This window comes from Papilio polytes, unplaced genomic scaffold (assembly GCF_000836215.1).
Source record: "Papilio polytes unplaced genomic scaffold, Ppol_1.0 DF824269.1, whole genome shotgun sequence".
In the NCBI taxonomy this organism is placed as follows: domain Eukaryota; kingdom Metazoa; phylum Arthropoda; class Insecta; order Lepidoptera; family Papilionidae; genus Papilio; species Papilio polytes.
Window position 1 is genome coordinate 1,548,463 of NW_013524935.1, and position 19,786 is coordinate 1,568,248.

At 31.4% G+C, this 19,786-nt stretch overlaps 6 protein-coding genes across 7 annotated transcripts; 3 read left to right on the forward strand and 3 right to left on the reverse strand.

The window, feature by feature from the left end:
* Positions 1–53: 53 nt before the first annotated feature.
* On the reverse strand, positions 54–3,471 carry LOC106106311 (aldo-keto reductase AKR2E4-like). Its single transcript, XM_013286885.1, has 6 exons — positions 3,118–3,471; positions 2,871–3,044; positions 2,348–2,464; positions 1,663–1,830; positions 1,093–1,296; positions 54–616 (listed from the first exon to the last, which is right to left on the reverse strand). The coding sequence occupies exons 1-6, from the start codon at positions 3,286–3,288 to the stop codon at positions 437–439; spliced, it is 1,014 nt and encodes a 337-aa protein (XP_013142339.1). The 5' UTR covers positions 3,289–3,471; the 3' UTR covers positions 54–436.
* A 435-nt stretch (positions 3,472–3,906) lies between these two features.
* On the reverse strand, positions 3,907–5,855 carry LOC106108936 (CCR4-NOT transcription complex subunit 10). Of its 2 annotated transcripts, XM_013290309.1 has the most exons (2): positions 5,612–5,704; positions 3,911–5,526 (listed from the first exon to the last, which is right to left on the reverse strand). In XM_013290309.1, the coding sequence occupies exon 2, from the start codon at positions 5,516–5,518 to the stop codon at positions 4,061–4,063; it is 1,458 nt and encodes a 485-aa protein (XP_013145763.1). In that variant the 5' UTR covers positions 5,519–5,526; positions 5,612–5,704; the 3' UTR covers positions 3,911–4,060. The 2 variants fall into 2 exon arrangements, with proteins under 2 accessions (XP_013145755.1, XP_013145763.1); XM_013290301.1 differs by having other exon boundaries at positions 3,907–5,855.
* A 293-nt stretch (positions 5,856–6,148) lies between these two features.
* Positions 6,149–8,595, forward strand: LOC106108949 (WSCD family member GA21586-like). Its single transcript, XM_013290322.1, has 6 exons — positions 6,149–6,633; positions 6,749–6,924; positions 7,090–7,177; positions 7,423–7,536; positions 7,990–8,159; positions 8,397–8,595. The coding sequence occupies exons 1-6, from the start codon at positions 6,360–6,362 to the stop codon at positions 8,547–8,549; spliced, it is 975 nt and encodes a 324-aa protein (XP_013145776.1). The 5' UTR covers positions 6,149–6,359; the 3' UTR covers positions 8,550–8,595.
* A 781-nt stretch (positions 8,596–9,376) lies between these two features.
* On the forward strand, positions 9,377–12,345 carry LOC106108958 (WSCD family member AGAP003962-like). Its single transcript, XM_013290333.1, has 5 exons — positions 9,377–9,720; positions 9,818–9,993; positions 10,486–10,567; positions 11,181–11,350; positions 12,045–12,345. Exons 1-5 carry the CDS (start codon positions 9,447–9,449, stop codon positions 12,195–12,197), a joined length of 855 nt encoding a protein of 284 aa, XP_013145787.1. The 5' UTR covers positions 9,377–9,446; the 3' UTR covers positions 12,198–12,345.
* An 87-nt stretch (positions 12,346–12,432) lies between these two features.
* On the reverse strand, positions 12,433–13,627 carry LOC106108968 (ribonuclease P protein subunit p29). The gene has a single exon (XM_013290344.1). It carries the CDS (start codon positions 13,414–13,416, stop codon positions 12,784–12,786), a length of 633 nt encoding a protein of 210 aa, XP_013145798.1. The 5' UTR covers positions 13,417–13,627; the 3' UTR covers positions 12,433–12,783.
* Positions 13,628–13,797: 170 nt separating this feature from the next.
* Positions 13,798–19,674, forward strand: LOC106105875 (WSCD family member AAEL009094-like). Its single transcript, XM_013286335.1, has 5 exons — positions 13,798–14,236; positions 14,785–14,960; positions 16,235–16,322; positions 16,823–16,992; positions 17,792–19,674. The coding sequence occupies exons 1-5, from the start codon at positions 13,969–13,971 to the stop codon at positions 17,975–17,977; spliced, it is 888 nt and encodes a 295-aa protein (XP_013141789.1). The 5' UTR covers positions 13,798–13,968; the 3' UTR covers positions 17,978–19,674.
* The last annotated feature ends 112 nt before the right edge of the window (positions 19,675–19,786 follow it).

Consider the following 19,786-nt stretch of genomic DNA (forward strand, 5'->3'; position numbering starts at 1 on the left):
TTATTTTCAAAAATAAAATTTTTGCTTACAAAATTAACTTAAATTTAGGATCGCAAAAAAAGAGATTGTTGATTTGTAGTTTTATTAATATGCAAATTTTAACAAAGTATAAAACATGAGCTAACTTAAATTTGTTTCAATTACTTAAATACTACGCTTTTTATTTACTGAAAATGTTCTGCATCTTATTTAAATTATTTGGAATCCAATGATTACTATCACATTAATAGGAAATGAAGCTTGGCTTCTTTTGTCTACTATTAACCCATTCACTGCCGCTATATTTTCATCGAAGTAAATTCAAGGAGCGTCAGTAATCAAAGTGTTAAAATCAGAGTAATTTAAAACTATCCCATAAAAACCTAAAAATGAAATATTTTAAACTTAACTTTGACCAATATAATTCTATGTAGACCATAGACACTTACTATTTGTTTTAAAACGGGAAATTCTTGCAATTCTTAAAAGCAAGTCCGGGCACACATCTATGGTTTAAATTATAACCATCAACTATCTTCATCTCTTCATCTGTCAATTGGAAATCAAATATATTTAAATTCTCTTCAATTCTCGATTTAGTAAAAGATTTCGGTAATACCGGAATACCGCGTTGTATCTGAAACCAGTGTATAATTAAAAAAATATAATAATTATTATATTAATTAACTATTCTAGAAAATTCGCAACGAAACAGCATTAGTAAATAACAAGTTTGTCTATGACTACTGAATATTGAATTAACATTATTTTATATAACATTTGACTGCCGTGGTTTTTACAAATATAATGTTCGTAAGATACGGGTTTTTTTTTAACACTACCGCATAATTTCAGTCAGCCCGTGAACATGGCGCATGCAACTGTGCCGAAATATCGGGAGCTAAAACAATCCAATCGTGGTAAGAAACCCGTATCTTACGAACAATAAACTTTATTTTTTTCTAAACGATAGTTCTGGCTTTCTCATTTCTGTAGCACTCAAAATGGTTAAATTTGAATTTCAACAGTTAAATAAAATATGGGAAAGAAATTTGATATCAAAAACTAGATTTAGCTATTAAACAATAGTTACTAAACATAAAAAAAACATACCAAATATCGTAATCCAATCTGTGCGCGACTTTTATTATATTTCTCTGCAATTTCACCTAATTTCGGATCAGTTTTAATAACATCAACACCATTAAACTCCGGTCTTGCCTCGGAGATAAGGCCCAGCGGTGTATAAGCTACTGGGACTATAGACATCTTCTTGCAGTAATCAACCAAATTGTGCGCTGTGAATGTCGGATTTATCTAAAATTAACAAAAGACTTATTGAAGTTAAAAAAACTTTTAATACACTCAATGCCACTAATGGGAGTTGTCACTGGAATTAGGGGAATTCCCCCTCCTCTAGAAGGTCTAAAACTACTTTACTAAAGTAATTTAATAAAACTGACAATAATCAGTTGAATTACAGGTCAATCTAATTATAAATTACTAGCTATTACCCCCAACTCGTAAGGACAGAATACAAAAAACTTAATAAGTAGATTATGTGTTCTTCCAGACTGTTCTACATCTGAACATTGAGAGCTGTTTTGAAGATACACATTGACAAACAACCATACAAACTTACACATTATAATAATAGTAAGATAATTTAAAAATGAAGTTCACCTCAAACTGGTTGACTGCAGGTTTAATTTTAGCCGTTTCCAGTAATTTAGTCAATTGTTGTTCATTAAAGTTTGATACACCGATTGTCCGAGATAGACCGAGCTCTGCAACGCGCTCCATTCCTCTCCATGTTTCCGCATGATCTATATCTTCATCTTCACCTTTTTTCTATTTGAATTATGAGAATATTTTTTTATAAATAAATGAACTACAATTGATTCAAATTCAAGAAGGAAGTGATGACTGAGATGACGGATGATAGTTATTTGGAGGACGAAAACCCGGTGCGCCGACCCTATGGGAGTAGGATAAGGCTGGGGAGATGATGACTTGATTCGAATTCTAACCTTTGCCCTTAATGCAAAACTCAAAGTTCCAAAATATTTATGACTTCATAATATCTTACTTTTACAAAATATGGGCAATGTACAGAATTTTAGACTTACTTGGTTTTTTTTCAGAATCAACATGAAGGATATTGCTTAGCATAATCCCAGCAGTGCTAGTTTTTTTTTATATAGAAACAAAGAATTATTGCAATTTCAAAACATTTCATACATAGTTTGGACAAGTGAAATAATTTAAAATGTACCAATAAGATATGCAATATCGGCAAAGTTCTGCCACAGCTATTATGACTAAAGTAAATGAACTTGATAAGTTTTGTGTTAAGCTAGATACTAACATTAACAGATACTGGCCAATGTATTAAATATAAGTCCACATAGTCCAGTTTAAGCCTCTCCAGAGATTCTTTGAGAGCTGGTACTACATCCTTTTCTGCATGTCTGTCGTTCCAAAGCTGAAAATATGAATTCAAGTATATAACAGACTAGCTGTTGCTCACAACTTTGTTGTTGAATTTAAAAATAAAAAATGTAGCCTATGTTAATCAGTGAAAATGTTGCTTTTTATAGTAATTTAAATACATCCGAAAATACAAAATTTTCCTCTTTATAATATTAGTACAGATATTTCACAGATAAAATTATAACATAACTAGCTTTCGCTCGCGACTCCGTACACGCAGAATTAAAAAAAATGCAAATAACCTATGTGTTCTTCCAGACTATCCTCTACATCTATGCCAAATTTTATCGAAATCTGTTCAGCCGTTCAGGCTACAAACTTTAACAAACATCCATCCATCCATCCATCTATCTAAACTTTCGCATTTAGAATATTAGTATGAAGTATGAGAAACAAACCTTAGTAGTTACGAAAATGTCTTCTCTTTTAACCAAACCCTGTTTTATTTTATTACAAATAGCTTCTCCCACTTCCTCTTCATTGTTATAAATGGAAGCTGTGTCTATATGCCTGTAGCCAGCCTCTAATGCCCATTCAACTGCTTGACGGAACTGTCCTTGGTCAGCTTTACGCTAAGACAAACAGTTTACATTAATAATGATATTTTATTATAACCCGTTGCTCCTTTAAACTGTAAAAACTTACCGCATATGTACCAAGTCCAACTAGAGGCATTTCATAACCATTGTTAAGTTTAACAGTGGGAGTTGTAAGCACCATTTTGTAAATCAGTCTACTTATTTTGATACCAACAGGACTTTTTTGCGTATTTCCTAGGTATATCTTTGCACCTACTGGTATGGAGCACAATAGCATCCGTTTTAATAACTAAAACTTCCGCAAGTGAATTTTAACGTCTATCAGACGACAGATTAGTAGTTTTAGTTAACTTTGTAACACAGGTATTAGAAACCTTGATTGACCTTCCAATAAACTTTTAATCAAAACTTTGATTTGATTGGATTTGATCAATTTAACGGATTACTGACATTGACAATGTTTTGATTAATTTTTCTGTCAGTGTCACTGTCATACTAAGCACGGTGCTGCCATTTAGAGTCAAATACATAAAGTTCAGGAGCTTGAAGTAATTTGGTAAACGCTTTTTACTAACCTCCGATGTATTGAGGTCATTATTTTCACAGGATGTGTGCGATTAAAGATGTTAGTTATGCTCTCATCTTATTTTTTATAATATAAAGAATAGTCATAGTGACAACTTGCACTTTCTATAAATAGCATTCTAAATGTTTAAATTCTTTCGCGGCGGTTGCCGTACATTCTACACACAGAATAATTCAATTAAAAAACGCAGTAGACATGCTTTGCTCAAGACAATTTATTATGAAAAATATCAAATTAAGAAACATTCAGTTCATTTTGAAACTGTACAATTTATAACATTACATTATCATTATTTTCGAAATCACATTTCATTTGATTTTAATTAATATTATTAAGCAAATAACTTACTACCGCAACTTTTATTCTTGTTACTAATAAAAATGTTAAACACCAAAGCACATAATCTTAAAAACATAGGAAAGCATAAGAATACTATAACACCAAATTCTTTAATACATTACAATTATTGCGATAAATTACTAAATCTAAGTTTCCTTAAAATATTGTGACAATTTTCAATATTGCCAGTACAAATCTCTAAATACATTTGCAGCGGTAACACACGTGGCGAATTTATTTGTAATAGTATCTTCCTAGCTGTTACTAAATCCCCTCTTAATATGTGGCAAACAGCTGCTTTAGCCCAAACAGAAACAGCAATCAAATCTCGCATTTGGTAAGGCAGTACTGAGACAAGTTCATGTATCATGGGGGGGTGTAAATGTTCCACTGCTTCTGTTATTTTGTCCAAATTAATTAATGCTTCAGCTGCATATATGTGGGCCCAGGCTTTGTGACTGTTTGACACATCTGGTTGACTTAATAGTTCATTGGCCGTAATTAAAGCTGATTGTGGATCTTGCAAGTTTAAGTAAACATAGCTTTGAAGGACAAGTATTGAATTCTTTAATTCACAACACTGTTTCCAATTTATTGGTGGGCCTGGTGGTGCTTGGAATAATGGCGCGGTTATATCTGATGGTACATCTTGATTAGGGAGAAGTGATATTGCATTCTTTAAACATAGGGCTGCAAACTCTAAAGACAGAGATGGAATTGCAAAAGATTCTCCAGATGTTGAATATTTTTCTGGCTTCTCTCTTGCCAACAAAATTCTTGTATGAGGCCCACTGCCAAGTTTTTTCACAGTAAACTGTTGTGCCTCTTCATTGCAACATTTTTTAACACAACATTCGGCCAATCTTAACCAAATTCTAGGGTTATTTGGATAATGACGTGCAGCCTCCACCAGACATTCAAATGCACCTTCAGCATTATTCGCTGCCAGCAATGCCAGACCTAAATTATACACATAAATAGGTCTATCTTTGCAATCAATCAACCTTTCCCTATCCTCACTTTCCATTGCTTTAAAATGTTCTTTCACAGCATGTTGAAAATATTTTGCTGCCAAAAAAGGTTTTTTAATTGACAGATAAATAACACCAAGATTATTGTTTATAGCTGCCCAAATATCTTCACCTTGAGTCTTAACATCATAATTATACTTAATTGACTTGTAAAGTCCTAGAGTGTTGGCTGATTCTTTTAAATCTCCATTTAAATATTGCTGTTGGGCTATAATGAAAACATTCTCGATACAGTCCGGTTTTAGTTTTATTTTCTGACCTACAAACACTTGCGCTCTGCTTATAAGTCTTTCAAATAGTGGAACAATTTCATTGTTCGATTTTATAGGTTCTCCATATGTTTTGGCTACCTCCAAGGTTTTGTCATATGTGCGTCTACATAATGTAGCCTCCATAAGCAATAATACAATTTGTTGATACAATTTTACATCTTTGATGTTTTTTGTCATTAACAGCTTCTCTAAGACAACAGTACACTGGTAATAATGACGTGAGTGATAAAGAAGGACTGCATAATTATACAGCGTGAAAGGTAAGTTTAACTCCTTCATTTCCACATCTGGAAAAGTTAAGCCAATTAAAACAGACGTCGTACATTTAAACTTTTCAATATCCTTCAAATCTGATCCATAAAATTCAACTACCGCTTTGTTTTGCTGTACTCTTTTAATGAGGTTTGTATTCGTGACGAGACCTTCTAGTTCATTTAAATGTTGGAACGCAGATAGGTAGTCCTTTTTCAAAAAAATCTCATACGCCAACATAGCCGGTTCTTCGCGTTCTTTTAATGCCATAATTTTAATTCAAAATACTTCTTGGGTCAATTTGAGAAATAATTTACAAAATAAAATTTCATGCAAAACTGTCAAATTGACAATTGATGACAGATATTGACAATTCAGTGGCCCTCGTCAAAGTCTAAATCTATTGTATTTCCATGGTTAAAGTTCAGTATTACGTTTTTCGATAATTTTAAGTTAAGGACAGTTAAAAACTCTTTAACCCGAAGATTAATTGCTTACAATTTCAAGCAACAATGCTATCTTAATGATATCGCTTTTAGGTTCTCGGGGTTGGTAGGAAAAGATAGCGTTTTCTAGCAACACTTTAATCATAGATAATTAGATGACTCTTTCGGTCGTAACTTTTTTATTTTGAATTCAGTTATCAAAATACAAAATTCCTATCAATTTATGTTTTATTCAGTTAAAAGAGCCTTCTTTACGTTTAACAAGCTCTACTTGTAAACATATTGCATTCGTAACCGATTTTCTAAATAGTATTGTTCTATACATACAGTGATCTATAATCACAATAACATCTTTAACGTGATATTTTTATGTTAATTTAAGTTATTCAGTTTAAATAAGACATTAAATATCAAAATTCAAAATGTCCATATTTAATACCATGACTAAGATATCGCGAAAATCAATTTTATTTTTAACTGCTACATTCGCAATGTTATATTTGTCTATTCCTTCAATTACTTCAAGTATTAACTCGGAGCGAGTTTCAAACGACAAAAGTGTTACGAGCAATACAAGTGTAAACTGGTGCAAGGAATTGCACTGGCGAAATCCGCCCCTGCCCTTTGCAATAGCACTTGCATCTTATCCTGGTAGTGGGAATACTTGGCTTAGGTATCTTTTGCAGCAAGCCACTGGTAAGTTGTGATTTTACTTGACTGTCTCCGTATAACAGTTATATCGTTTGTGCGTTGCTAAATATTTTTTTTTAAATAAAGTACAGAGTTGATTGTTTTTGTGAATAATTTACAGGTATTGTTACGGGTTCGGTATCTTTGGATTATAGTCTTCGTAAACGAGGATTTCCCGCTGAAAATATATCTGATGGCTCAGTACTTGTTGTGAAAACTCATAAATACCCACCTAAACATCTTCGAAAATTCGAATCAGCCGTGTTGCTGATCAGGAATCCAAGAGACGCTATACTGGTACACATTTTAAATAATGACTATTACGATATAGGTTACTGCAATCCTATGATATATCGTAATCAGTACTATATAATTTTTCTTCCTGCATAGAAGTTTTCGTGCTATTTTGCTGGAGCAAAATTGCACCTATGTACTATATAACACTCGTATTTATTACTTCAGGCGGAATTTAATAGAATCATTAGTGGGCACACAGGCCTTGCCCCGAAATCTGCTTTCGAGATGAAAGTACGGGCCCCAAAGAGAATTTGTTAGTACCTATTTTATTTTTGTCTATATTAATAAGCTATGTTTTTCCGTACTATATTGAAGATGGTCTCATACATATTGAATTAATGTAGGTTACTGGTATCATTGGTAGTTATTTTTCGATTTTTCAATGAAACAATGTGTAAAAGGCAATTTACATCAAGTGACCATTACGATTCTAAAATCTAGTTAGTCCAAATTTAATTTCAGTGTTTTAGTTATCTTTTTTACTCTCTGCTGCCGCAGCGACACAACGTGGGTCTTGGCTTCCGACCAAACAGTATTCCAACGCCGCTTGTACTGTACAAACTCTTGCCAGTAGAACGGTTGAAGATCTGGGAAGACGGCGTTACTCCAACGGTATCTATCATTAATATTTTACTGTTAAAAGATTTGAAATCTCTAGGAGGAACAAGCCTTTAGTTTACGCGTCTAACGTCAGTTAGGTTCCCCAGTTTTTCGATCGATATTTAGAAGACATTAATCTTACTAATCGTATCCTACTAATATTATAAATGCGAAAGTAAAGATGGATGGATAAATGTTTGTTAGAGTTTGTAGCCTAAACGGCTGAACTGATCTCGATGAAATTTGGCACAGATGTAAGGTACAGTCTGGAAGAACACATAGGATACTTAGTTTTTTTTAACTCCACGCGGACGGAATCGCGGGCGAAAGCTAGTATAGTATAATTTTATATTTTCTATTTACGAAATTTAGGAGCTGCTATTATTGGAAACATGTTTTCTTCATCTTGTGATCAATTTTGTATGTTATCGGTATGTTTTGACTAAGTTGAGATTTTTATTTCAGTTTGGTTTCCTTTTGTTTCATTACAATTGAGAAAATGGGAGTTTTTTCATAATTTATGGTTAACAAAATATCCTGGACCGGTGTATATAGTGTTTTATGAGGCATTATTGAGCGATACTCGGGGTACACTTCAAGGGATACTGAGTTTTTTAAATATCACTGTTACTGAGGTCAGTTTTTAAGGTTTAAGGATACATTTTTGTGTGATTCTTCCAACCTATTCCTTTTCTCATAAGTTTATTTTGATATATTTCACGTTTATTATTAATTGTATTTAAAGATAATTAGCAAAGAACAAATATCTGGATCTAATAAAGTTGAAACACCGAACAGTTTTTATCACGGCATCCTTTAAAAGAAATAGATTTTTGCAATTTTTTTTAACTTAATTCATTTTCTGTTACTAGGAGGACATCAATTGCGCGCTTTTGAACAAAGATGGCCTATACAAACGAAATAAAAAGTACAAAAACTTCGACCCATTTACTGAGGATATGTACAGACAGATAAACAAAGTTAAAACAAGAGTATATACTAAAATCATTGATTCAACAAAATGAGACGGAATGCCGTAAATGAAATGATTAAAAGATTTTGATGAATATTATTTTGCACTAACTCAAACAATACCAAAGCTGTTCGAGAAAAGGGCGCAAAATACCGTCATTTTTTAATTTCGTAAAATATGGTTTTTAATTAATTTTATTTTATTATACAATCGTCTATTTATACGACAACTTAGCTTTATTATGTTCTTATTTTTGTACCATTTATTGTTGTCCTATATTATATTTGTCTTATTCTTTGTTGTTTTTTAATCGTACCGGAAGTACCATTATCAGGACTACGATTTGGTTGTGTTGAGTTTTTTGGAGTACATAGGAAAGTTTAATAGTACTTCATTTTTTGTGGACCCAAGCTTTGTGACTGGTAAATTAGATTAATTAAATTAGGTCGACTGACAATTATGACTAACATTTCTTCAGCGAACGTAGTACTTAGTACGTAGCTTCTGAAAGGCCAGTAACAAAATCTACAGTACCTCTAGTATTATGGATGTTAATCAACCCGGTGCATGATTAAAGAAATTGTCTTGCTTGTTACTTACAAGTATAAGTAACAGTGGAGAATTGACGGAAATTTTATAAAATTCTACTAAAACAACGTAATATTCTAGCAACACTGTAACTATAGACAGTTAACCATCATGTCTTTGACAATGTTATCAGTTCTGTTACCTTCAAATACAAAAATCTTATCAAATTGAATTTCATTCAGTTTTTTTTCGGTCCATTTTTTTGCGTTAACAGGTACTACTGTGGATATCTATTTAAATTCTTTATTAACACTGTAAAAAAATATTACATCAATGAATTGAAAAAAAAAAGATATCATTCCAGTTATTTTTTACAACTAATTTATGTTGGTTTAAAACTTTTTTTATACCAACAATTCTAATGCCCTTGTCCAAGAACATTATTAAAATGTTGCGAAAACTGATTTCAATTTTAGTGGTTACTGTCGCCTCCTTTTATATATTTTTTATTTTCACTGTGGTTAATAATTACGCTAAGCAAATTTCAAACGATAAAAGTAGTACGAACAATCGAAGTGTATATTGGTGTAAGGAATTGCATTGGCGAATGCCACCTTTACCCTTCGCAATAGCACTTGCATCTTATCCTGGTAGTGGGAATACTTGGCTTAGGTATCTATTGCAGCAGACCACTGGTAAGTAATGCGTATTACTCGAATTACCAAGTAATTATTTTGTTGGCATATTCAAAAAAATAATCCTTATATTAAATAATGTAATTATTTTTTGCAGGTATTATAACGGGTTCTGTTTATTTGGATTATAATCTACGTAGTAATGGATTTCCCGCTGAAAATATTTCTGATGGCTCAGTACTTGTTGTGAAAACCCATCAATACCCACCTAAAACTCTGGAACAATTCGAATCAGCCGTGTTACTGATCAGGAATCCAAGAGACGCTATACTGGTAACTATTAATTTTTAGTATTCATTATTTTATTTGATTCTATGAAGAAAGGTCTTGGATTCGAATCCCGACATGTACCAATGTAATTTTCGATTTTTTGAATTATCATACGTACATAATTTACGGTGTTCTTCACGTTATTACGGTGAAGGAAAATATCATGATGCCTGCGCATATCGGCGAAGAAATTCAAAGATATGTGTGAAGTCAACCAACCCGCGGTGGGCCAGCGTGGTTGACTATGGCCTAGTCACCCTAACTAAGGGTAGGCTTCGAGCCCCTCAGTGGGGACTTATAGTGAGCTGATGATTATTACTGCATTTGTGTCAACGTTCCACGTTGTCTTATTTACGTTTAATATATAACACATTCATTTCAATATTATAAATGTCAAGTCGCGTACTAAAGCCAGTATTGTTAATAAATTTATATTGGAATAATGTTTTATGTGTATTTTATTACAATGGTAAAATTTAATACTTTTTATTTCAGGCGGAATTTAATAGACACAATAGTGGGCACACAGGCAATGCCCCAAAATCAGCTTTCGAGATCCCGGCACTTAAGAGACTTGGTATTTTGTTTGTGCCTATTTTTAATTACCCTGTATTTCTCAATTTTCAGTATAGTATGTGTTAAAACATTTAAAAAGTGTATTAACCACATAACACAACAGTTCTCACCAGCTCATAATGTTTTGTTACCGTACCCTTCAAAACCAGTTGACGGTATACCGATATCATCTCTAAAAATGATCACGCTCCTAGTAAATTTTTACATACGAAATTATGCTATTTTAAAAGATAACAATGTTAAATTTAACGTACAAAGTTAAACCAACTTTTATTACTATTTAGTTGAATTATGATTTGCTTTTGAAACAAATATTTTGTCTATGCTTCCGGCAGTTAGGTTTGATTTAGACCTACTCTACGGTACATGTTTAAAATCCCTAAGTTGTTTCTCTAATTACTGTACAATTATTGTCTATTGCAGATATTTCAATACGCATTAAAAGTTTGACTAAAAATAAGAATAACCGACAATTAAAATTTCTTAAGTTGCGCGAAATTATTTTGGATAATCGATAAATTACTTTTAAATAATGTTTTGCAAATAAAGGATTAATTTTGTATCTTATCGGTATTTTTTGCAATATTTTTTACGTTGAGTTTATTGTATTTCAGTTTGGTTTCCTTATTTTTCAACACAATTGCGGGACTGGGAATATTTCCATAATTTATGGCTAACGAAGTTCCCTGGGCAAGTGTATATAGTATTTTATGAGGCATTATTAACCGATACCAGAAAAACACTTCTAGGGATATTGAATTTTTTAAATATCACTGTTACTGAGGTAAGAATTAATTTTTTTATACACTTCTTTTACTCGTCCAAAAAATTTAAAATTTATATCAATACAAGCTGTTGCCCGCAACTTCGTCCGCGTGGTATTACAAAACATACGAACTATATAAATTACAAAAAGCTACGTATCCCTCGGAAACCGGACACCACGGGGATGAAGCTTATCTCATGTGTACTCCAGACTTTGTTTTATATCTGTGCCAAATTTCAATAAGATATGTTGAACCGTTGCAGAATGATAGAGTGAACATTAAAAAACTAAATTAATCAATCCCACGGGAACCGTAACTATTCCCGGGATAAAAGTAGCCTATGTGTTCCAGACTATGCTCTAAACCTGTGCCAAATTTTATGGATATCCGTTTAACCGTTTAGGCTACAAACGCTAACAAACATCCATCTAAACTTTCGCATTTATAATATTAGTATACTCGTCCAAAAAATTTAAAATTTATATTAATATATGATAAATGTTCATTTAATTAAAATATGTAATCAGCTTAAGTAGCTTAATTTATATTCCGAACAAATATCGGTAGTTCGTACATTTTTGGAGATAAATAGGCAAGTAATTTGAAAAACCTAACCGGTTTTTTCGTCTTTTTTGAATAGCTTTTTATCGTTTTTTTTTAGTAGCCATTATAGTAGGGTGTTTTTGTTTTTTTTTAACTTTTTGTTACTAGGACGACATGAATTGCGCGCTAGCGAACAAAGAAGGTTTGTACAAGCGCAAGAAGAAATACAAAGAGTTCGATCCGTATACTCATGATATGTACAGACAGATAGATATAGTAAGAACAAGAGTATACACTAAAATAATCGAGTCAATAAAATGACACCCAAAAGAACTTAACCATATCATGCTTAAATATTTACCCTGTTAAAGAAAAAATGCAAGATAGATCATTTTTTTTACTTTTTATTCTGTGCTTTGTAAAATACTGTAATTACTGTACTGTAATACTGTAATTGTTACTTATCATGTTTATTATGTAGGAGTCAATATTATTAACAACTTAATTGATTTATATGTTTTTTTTTTTTAATTTCAATGAAGTAAAACATTACCAGTGGCTTTAATTTTTTATATTTTTCATACACATGCACTGTAAACAGTGTTCTAGATAAATGTTGCTCAATTTATTTGTACAACCTTATATTACCTTTTTTAATCTTATGCATGTTGGTATTCAAATATATTACTTATATTGTTTGTGTTATTTGTTGTTTTGTATTCACACCAGGGTTACCAGTTGTAGGGGTTGACAAATGAGAGCATGTCTTAGTAATCTTCATTGTAAAAAAAAAAACAAAAAAAATGAAGGTGCCAGTATTTGCTTTTATTTAGATCATCTCTTGTAATTTATTAATATATCTTTCTTGCCATTAAAGTATTTTTCCTATTATTTAATATATTTAGTATCATAGATCAGGATGTAAAACTGATTTAATTTTTTTTGTAGACCGTTCAGCTGGTCTTATACATAAATGTTTTCCAAAAAATGTTATTTTCATCCCATTAATATACATATCAAAAACGCACTCACGTTTAGGTATTGTTGTTACTAAATTATTAATTGAAACTATTTTAAATGTGTTTTTAGTATCCATAATACAGATACCTTTTTTCCCCACATAGCTTGGACATTTTGATCTTATAACTTCTAGAAGGCTACCATGAAAGTCTGCTCGATATAAAGTTTGTGTAAATTGCTCCCAGCCTTTGCTATTGCATTCTGGCACCTGCTTATCTAACTCGAGCAATTCACTCATGTAACCCTCCCATATATCATTCATTGGCAATACATCTAAATATTTCACCCCATTCTTAGGAATGTCATAAAAACCCATAGCCTTTTTTTCCCTTCTTGTTAAAGTTTTGGTTTTCTTCTTCCGTTGCTTCTTTTTGGTCTCTTTACTCTTTTTTTTAGCAAATAAAAAATCTTTTTTCATTTCAACCTCTAATGTTGCATTTTCTAATTTGTATATATTATTCTTTAAGAAATTTATTACAGCTCGTCCATTACTTTCACTCTTATTATCAGCTATATCCATTTTTATTGTATTTGTAAAACTTTTATAACCACAAAATATCTCTGCAACAGGTTATGTTCTCATTCATAAATATTAGATGGAATATTGAATAGTCTATAAAAAAATTTGCTTCGTAATGAGTAATTATCTGAGTAATGATTATGAATTTTAGCTTAAATAAAATAACAAGTCGCAAAATAAATAACACTTCGACATTGACATTTGTTCCTGACTGCTAACTGACAAGTAAAGGTAAAGTGAAGAGGTATGTTGCTATACTAAATTATGCGCGCAAAGAAAGTTCTCTATGGTTACTTTTACACGATCAATCGTCTTATTACTTCCTGTCAAATATCAATTGATTTGATTGTCAATGTCATGTCATGTCCAGCGTTTAATTTGATTTCATATTCGCTATCGCTAAAGCTTTAATCAAAATCAATATTTATCAACGTGTATGAGTATTACATCCGTACAGAAATTCGTTAAGTGAATGCAAAAACAATTCTGTTACAAACTGAGTATAAGCAGTTTTGTGTTTTTTATTGATTAAAGTATAAATACTACCTAATAATGCGAAAACCAATTTTCTTATTAGTGTCCGCTATCGTGTTTTTATATTTTTCTGTTATCTTATTCTTATTAAGTCCTATACATGAATCAGGGAATGTTTACTACGGCAACAATTATATAGGCCCTTTGGGATTAAGACTTGTGCCTAGTGTAAACTGGTGCAAGGAGTTACATTGGCGATCACCTCCTTTACCGTATCCAGTAGCACTTGTTTCTTATCCTGGTAGTGGGAATACTTGGCTCAGATATCTTTTGCAGCAAGTCACTGGTAAGTTACTTGTTTATTTAGTTGCCAGGTGTTGCTTGCGACTTCCTGCGGTGAAATTAATAAATATTATAATATAACCTGTTACTCACAGATACCTTTCTAGCAGTAAAATATTTTTTTAAATCGGCCCAGTAGTTTTTGTTTTATTTCAATGCTCACAAAAATGCAAATCTTTTTATAATATTAATATACATCATTGGTAATAAAAAAGGGAACAAATTGACAAATATTAAATAAATTAAAAAATGTAAATTGGACAATCCTGGAATTTTGAAGTTATAAAAATATAAACAATTTAAAAGGAGGGTTTCCTTTTGATGTTTGTTAAAAAGGTTTGAGTCATCTTAATAGTTCACAAATCCCATTTTCACTAACTTAGGAAATTTTCCATGTAGTGATAAGTTTGTGTGTGTTTGTAAGTTCCTTTGAGTTTGGAGCCTAAAGAAATGAACTGATTATTGAGTGTTAATAAATTTTCCATTCCCAGTATTTGAAATAATTTCACAATGTGACATTAACTGAATCATTTCTTACCTTCAACATTTCAGGTGTCTTAACAGGCTCAATTTATATGGATTTTGGTCTAAAAGTGCATGGATTTCCAGCTGAAAATGTTACCGATGGCTCAGTGCTTGTTGTAAAGACTCATGAAGCTCCACCACTTGAGCCTGATAAGTTTAAATCAGCTGTGTTATTAATAAGGAATCCTAGAGATGCCATATTGGTAAAAACATATACAAATCTCTATATTTTTTGTTGTCAATTTCGTGTGTATGTGAACTTTGTGTACAGTCACCTTTGTTTGCGGTGTTCCACTTAATTGTTGCTTTCAACTGCAATATTTTGTCTGAAATGGTCCCTTCAGTGAAGTTCTAGAATGAAAGCATTAAATGTTTTGAGTCTTGTATGCTTTGAAACAATGTATGTCCATTTCCTTCTCTCTTAATTTAAGGAAGGCAATGCATCTTCTACATGCCATTGTCTATTGGCAGCGGTCCATTTGCCATTTTGGCGGATTCAGGTTGCCGCTTGCTTGTTTGCCATCTTAAGATAAAAAACAATGGTCACAGCTTTGGTGTAGTTTATGCATAGTAATTTTTATCAAAAAATTTAACATTGTTCATTTATATGTTATGGAGTTTTAGTTTATTGTAAGAATTGAAGCAAGTTGTAACTGGAATACTGCATACGAAGGTGACTGTACAAAGCTTTCCCCATATATAAATAACATTTTATGTCTTAATGCATGAATATTTTTTGTTAATTGTATCTTTTATGTTAAATGTTATTTTGAAGCACTAAATTAAAACAATATTAAACAGTGTTTCAATATAGTTTTTTTTATATTTTTTTAATGAGGTAAAAATAGTAATTGTCTAAAAAACATTTTAATGTACTTAATGTTTAACTAATTATTGAAATCACCTGCATGTTGTATTTTTAAACTAGATCCATGTTTTTTTTATTTCAGTGTCTGTGAATATGACAAGCACAGTTTTTAGTTTTATAGCTTATAGCTTCTATCACAGGTAAATATCATTTGTCGTTATTTTTACTATCATAAAATGGGGTGAACAGACACAGAAGTAGAATATTTACGACATATAGACTTTTTATTAGTAATTAATTTACTGTAATCTAATATGTATGTGAAAGTTATGTTTCAAGTATGTTTGTTACAACATATCCTTAAAACAGCTTAACAGATCTTGTTGAAAGTCAAATGTAGAACAAGTCTAAAAACACATACTTAATAAGTTATATTAAAAGTTAGTTATAGTTATATTGATAAAATTAGTATTTGTTAAGAAGGATTATATAAATATAGTAATATAAAAAAAAAATTCTGTATTTATTTCTATTCACCCCATGCCTATTCACTATTTATTTATCACAAAGTATTTTTTTGTTTACACCATATTTCAAATGTTTGCTTACATGCTTTTAAGTTAACAACATGCATGATTTTCATTATTATTTACATTAGTTTTATTTCAGGCAGATTTTAACAGACTTCATAAAGGTCATATTGGTACAGCACCGAAATCCGCTTTCAAGAAAAGATCTCGTGAACGAAAGAGAACTGGTTAGTATATATTTACTTTATGTATGTAGCTTTCGCCCGCGACTTCGTCCGCGTGAAATAATAAAAACAACAGTGAGTAGCTTATGTGTTCTTCCAGAATATCGTCTACATCTGTACCAAATTTCATCTAAATCCGTTCAGCCGTTTAGGCTACAAACTCTAACAAACATCCATCCATCTAAACATTTGCATTTATAATATTAGTATGATGTGATGATAATATAGCTTTTTAATGGTGAAAGAATTTTTGTAATGGCCCTGGTAATTTTTAAATTATTTCAATATATACAAAAATACAAATCTTACCTCTTTATAATATTAGTGAAGATTTCTAACTTATAAGTAATGTTTTAAATATATATTATTAGATTAGACTAGCAACAGTCCGCGACATATTCAACATATTTTTCTCATTGTAAACAGTACATAGTTATAAATACTTTTATTATGTACTTGTTTATCTGTTAGGAATTAAATGGTTATTATTATTTTTATTCCAGATTGGTCTGCATATGTTGCAATACAGCTGAAAACTTGGGAGACACTACATGATCTGTGGTTAACGAAATTTCCAGGAACAGCGTACATTGTGTTTTATGAGACATTAGTTAAAGATACAAAGAATACCCTTCAAGGCATACTGAACTTTTTAAATTATACTTTCACAGAAGTAAGTCTTCAATTTTATTAAAGTATATACTTGATCCAACCCTGAAATTATGTAAACAGAAAAACTGAATAGTTTCCGAAGGTTATTTTCATAAAAGTAATTGTAAGCTACAATGTAATTGTAAATCACTTGTCCCGCTATGATCTTGACAGTGGTAGAACCAGTTTTAACATCTTAGGACTGTAGGGCCGGCTTGCCTGGTGTAATACCACGACCACACAAAAGACAGGCGAGAAATGGAAGCAATTCCGCGTACAGTCTGATGAGTGTGGTGCCGGAGGCCTAATTTCTCTTTACCACCCTTTACTTATAAGGAGAGGATGGGAAGGGGAAGTGGATTTGACGGTGGGGGGGACGCATAGGTAGGAAAATATCCTCTTTATGTGCATCTCCTCCTCCGTCGGACAAGGGTAGGCAACGCATCTGCAATTGCTGATGTCTATGGGCAGCGGTCGCTTCGCCATTTTGGCGGATTCAGGTGGCCGCTTGCTTGTTTGCCACCTTGTATTAGAAAAAAAATCCAACCCTACATTTATGTAAACAGAAAAACAGATTAAAAAGTGTCCACACATTGAAGATCGTATAAGTATACTTCGTTACATGGTTCTTTTTCTGACAATTAAAAATACCTATCCACATATAATTATTTTTAAAAATACCAAAAACATTTTGGAATTCACGACTTTTAGCATAATGTCTATGGTTAAACATTTAAAAACAAAATCACAGGTGTAATAGTTGCCTTATTTTTTCGTTTATTTATTGGGATATATAATTAAAATAAATTTATTGTCATCAGAATGATATGGACTGCGCCCTGACACACAAGGAAGGTATCTACAGACGTATTAAAAAGCTACAGGACTTTGACCCGTTTACTCAAGATATGTACAGACAGATAGAAATTGTTAAAAGAAGAGTAATTAATAATATCAGAAAATATAGAAAAATGCACAACGAAACTGATATTCTGGAGCTTTTATAAATTTACCTATTTTTATTAAATAAGTTACTGGGTTATCAGTATTGGAGTTTCGACTAGACAACTATATCTAAGCTGGTAAGAGTTGGTGCGAACCCGGTTAGTATTAGAAAATGTATAAAACCAAAATGGGAATATTAAACCATAAATTAAGAGCGCGATCTCATCTTTGACTAAACTATCGCACAATTGTTTAGTCTTGCCTTGATTTCTATGAGCTAATATGGGGTTACACTACTCGAATTTTAGTTGTACAACTAAACAGTTAAATTTGCTGCGAAACAAACGACAATCGCACAACAGTTATGTGATAGTTTAATCAAAGGTGTGTGCCCGCTTTAAAGTTACAGATACTTGTGACAGTTTTTTGACATTGACAGTGACATTAGCTGTCATAATTAATTTGACATATATGTTTGACAGGTGGGCACAGAGGATAACTTGTCTGACTATAAATTGTTTAGAAGCTATCAGTATTTATCTTATAATTATTACAGAGATTTTCATTCCTTTATTGACAACTCATTATATTGTTTATACATTTTATATAAACCTTTAGTTAGTAGATATGTTCCTATTAATTTTAACCTCAATTCCTGAGTCCTATTTCAATTAATTTAATTATAAAATATGAAACTAGTCAAGTTGTGTAAGTGAAATGTGTCAAATTTAGGATTTAATTTATAAATGTAAGGGATTTTTTTATAGTTAATTTAATGGGCACAATTTCAAAGATTTTTACCCTTTAATCAGTATTTTTTATTATGTACTTAATGCTTAAGAGAAATATGGTAAATTGCTTTCTTTTTTAAAACTATTATATTTATTTTATGGAATGTTGGAATGACAAATTATAGCAAAATAATTCACCAATGAGATGGCAGTATTTTTGACAGTAACTCGACAGCAAATTATGATAGATTTTTTAAAATTGTTGTTTTTAGATTTTTATGGTATACAAATTGTCAACGAAAAAATTAAACCCCCAATTTGGAATTTTGCCTAACTTTGTAAATTCACTATGGTTGAAATGCACATATATAATTTTTAAATTAGAGTACTGTAAATAGATTGTTAAAAATAGCTATTTATTATTTTCATAGACTAAAATATCAATTTCTGCATTGTATAGCGTTCTCTCTGTGGCACTTGCAGTCATATTTCCAGTGTGTGACAGAGATAGCGCTATATGGAGTCAAAAAGTTCGATGTGTTACATGTGCATCATTTGTATTATTAATTATTGATTTTATTTATAAAAAAGTTCCTATATTTCCTTTGCAGTGTGCTCGTGATCAAACATTATATATCATTGTAAACATAGTTTTAATTACACTTGTATTATTTTAACTTGTCCGCTCAGAATGCGTACGAGTCGTTACGCAGAACAGAATGTTACATGGAGAATTGAAAACTTTGTTACCTGTCACTATAAGAAAAAATAAGTGAGGTTGCCCTCAAGGTCAGGCAGATAAAAATATTAAAAACTAGAATACCATAGACATATAACCTATAGAGCACAAATATAAGGCGAAAAATAGTCTTTGGGTAAAATTAAAATTCCTTGGTGTTGTCGTTTCAAATAAAAAATGACATTTCGAAATGTAGGTTATGTACGATGGCAACAGTGTTTTAAAATTTTAAATGCTTTTTAAAGAAAATAACTTATTAAATGCCACTTAAAGGAATTGTTTAAATAAAATTGCAACGAATTTACTAAATTTCATATTCTCTGTAAATAATGTAATGCATAATTTACATTTGAATTGTATAACGGTTAAATAAAAAAAAAGCAGTTGTGATAATTTGTCAA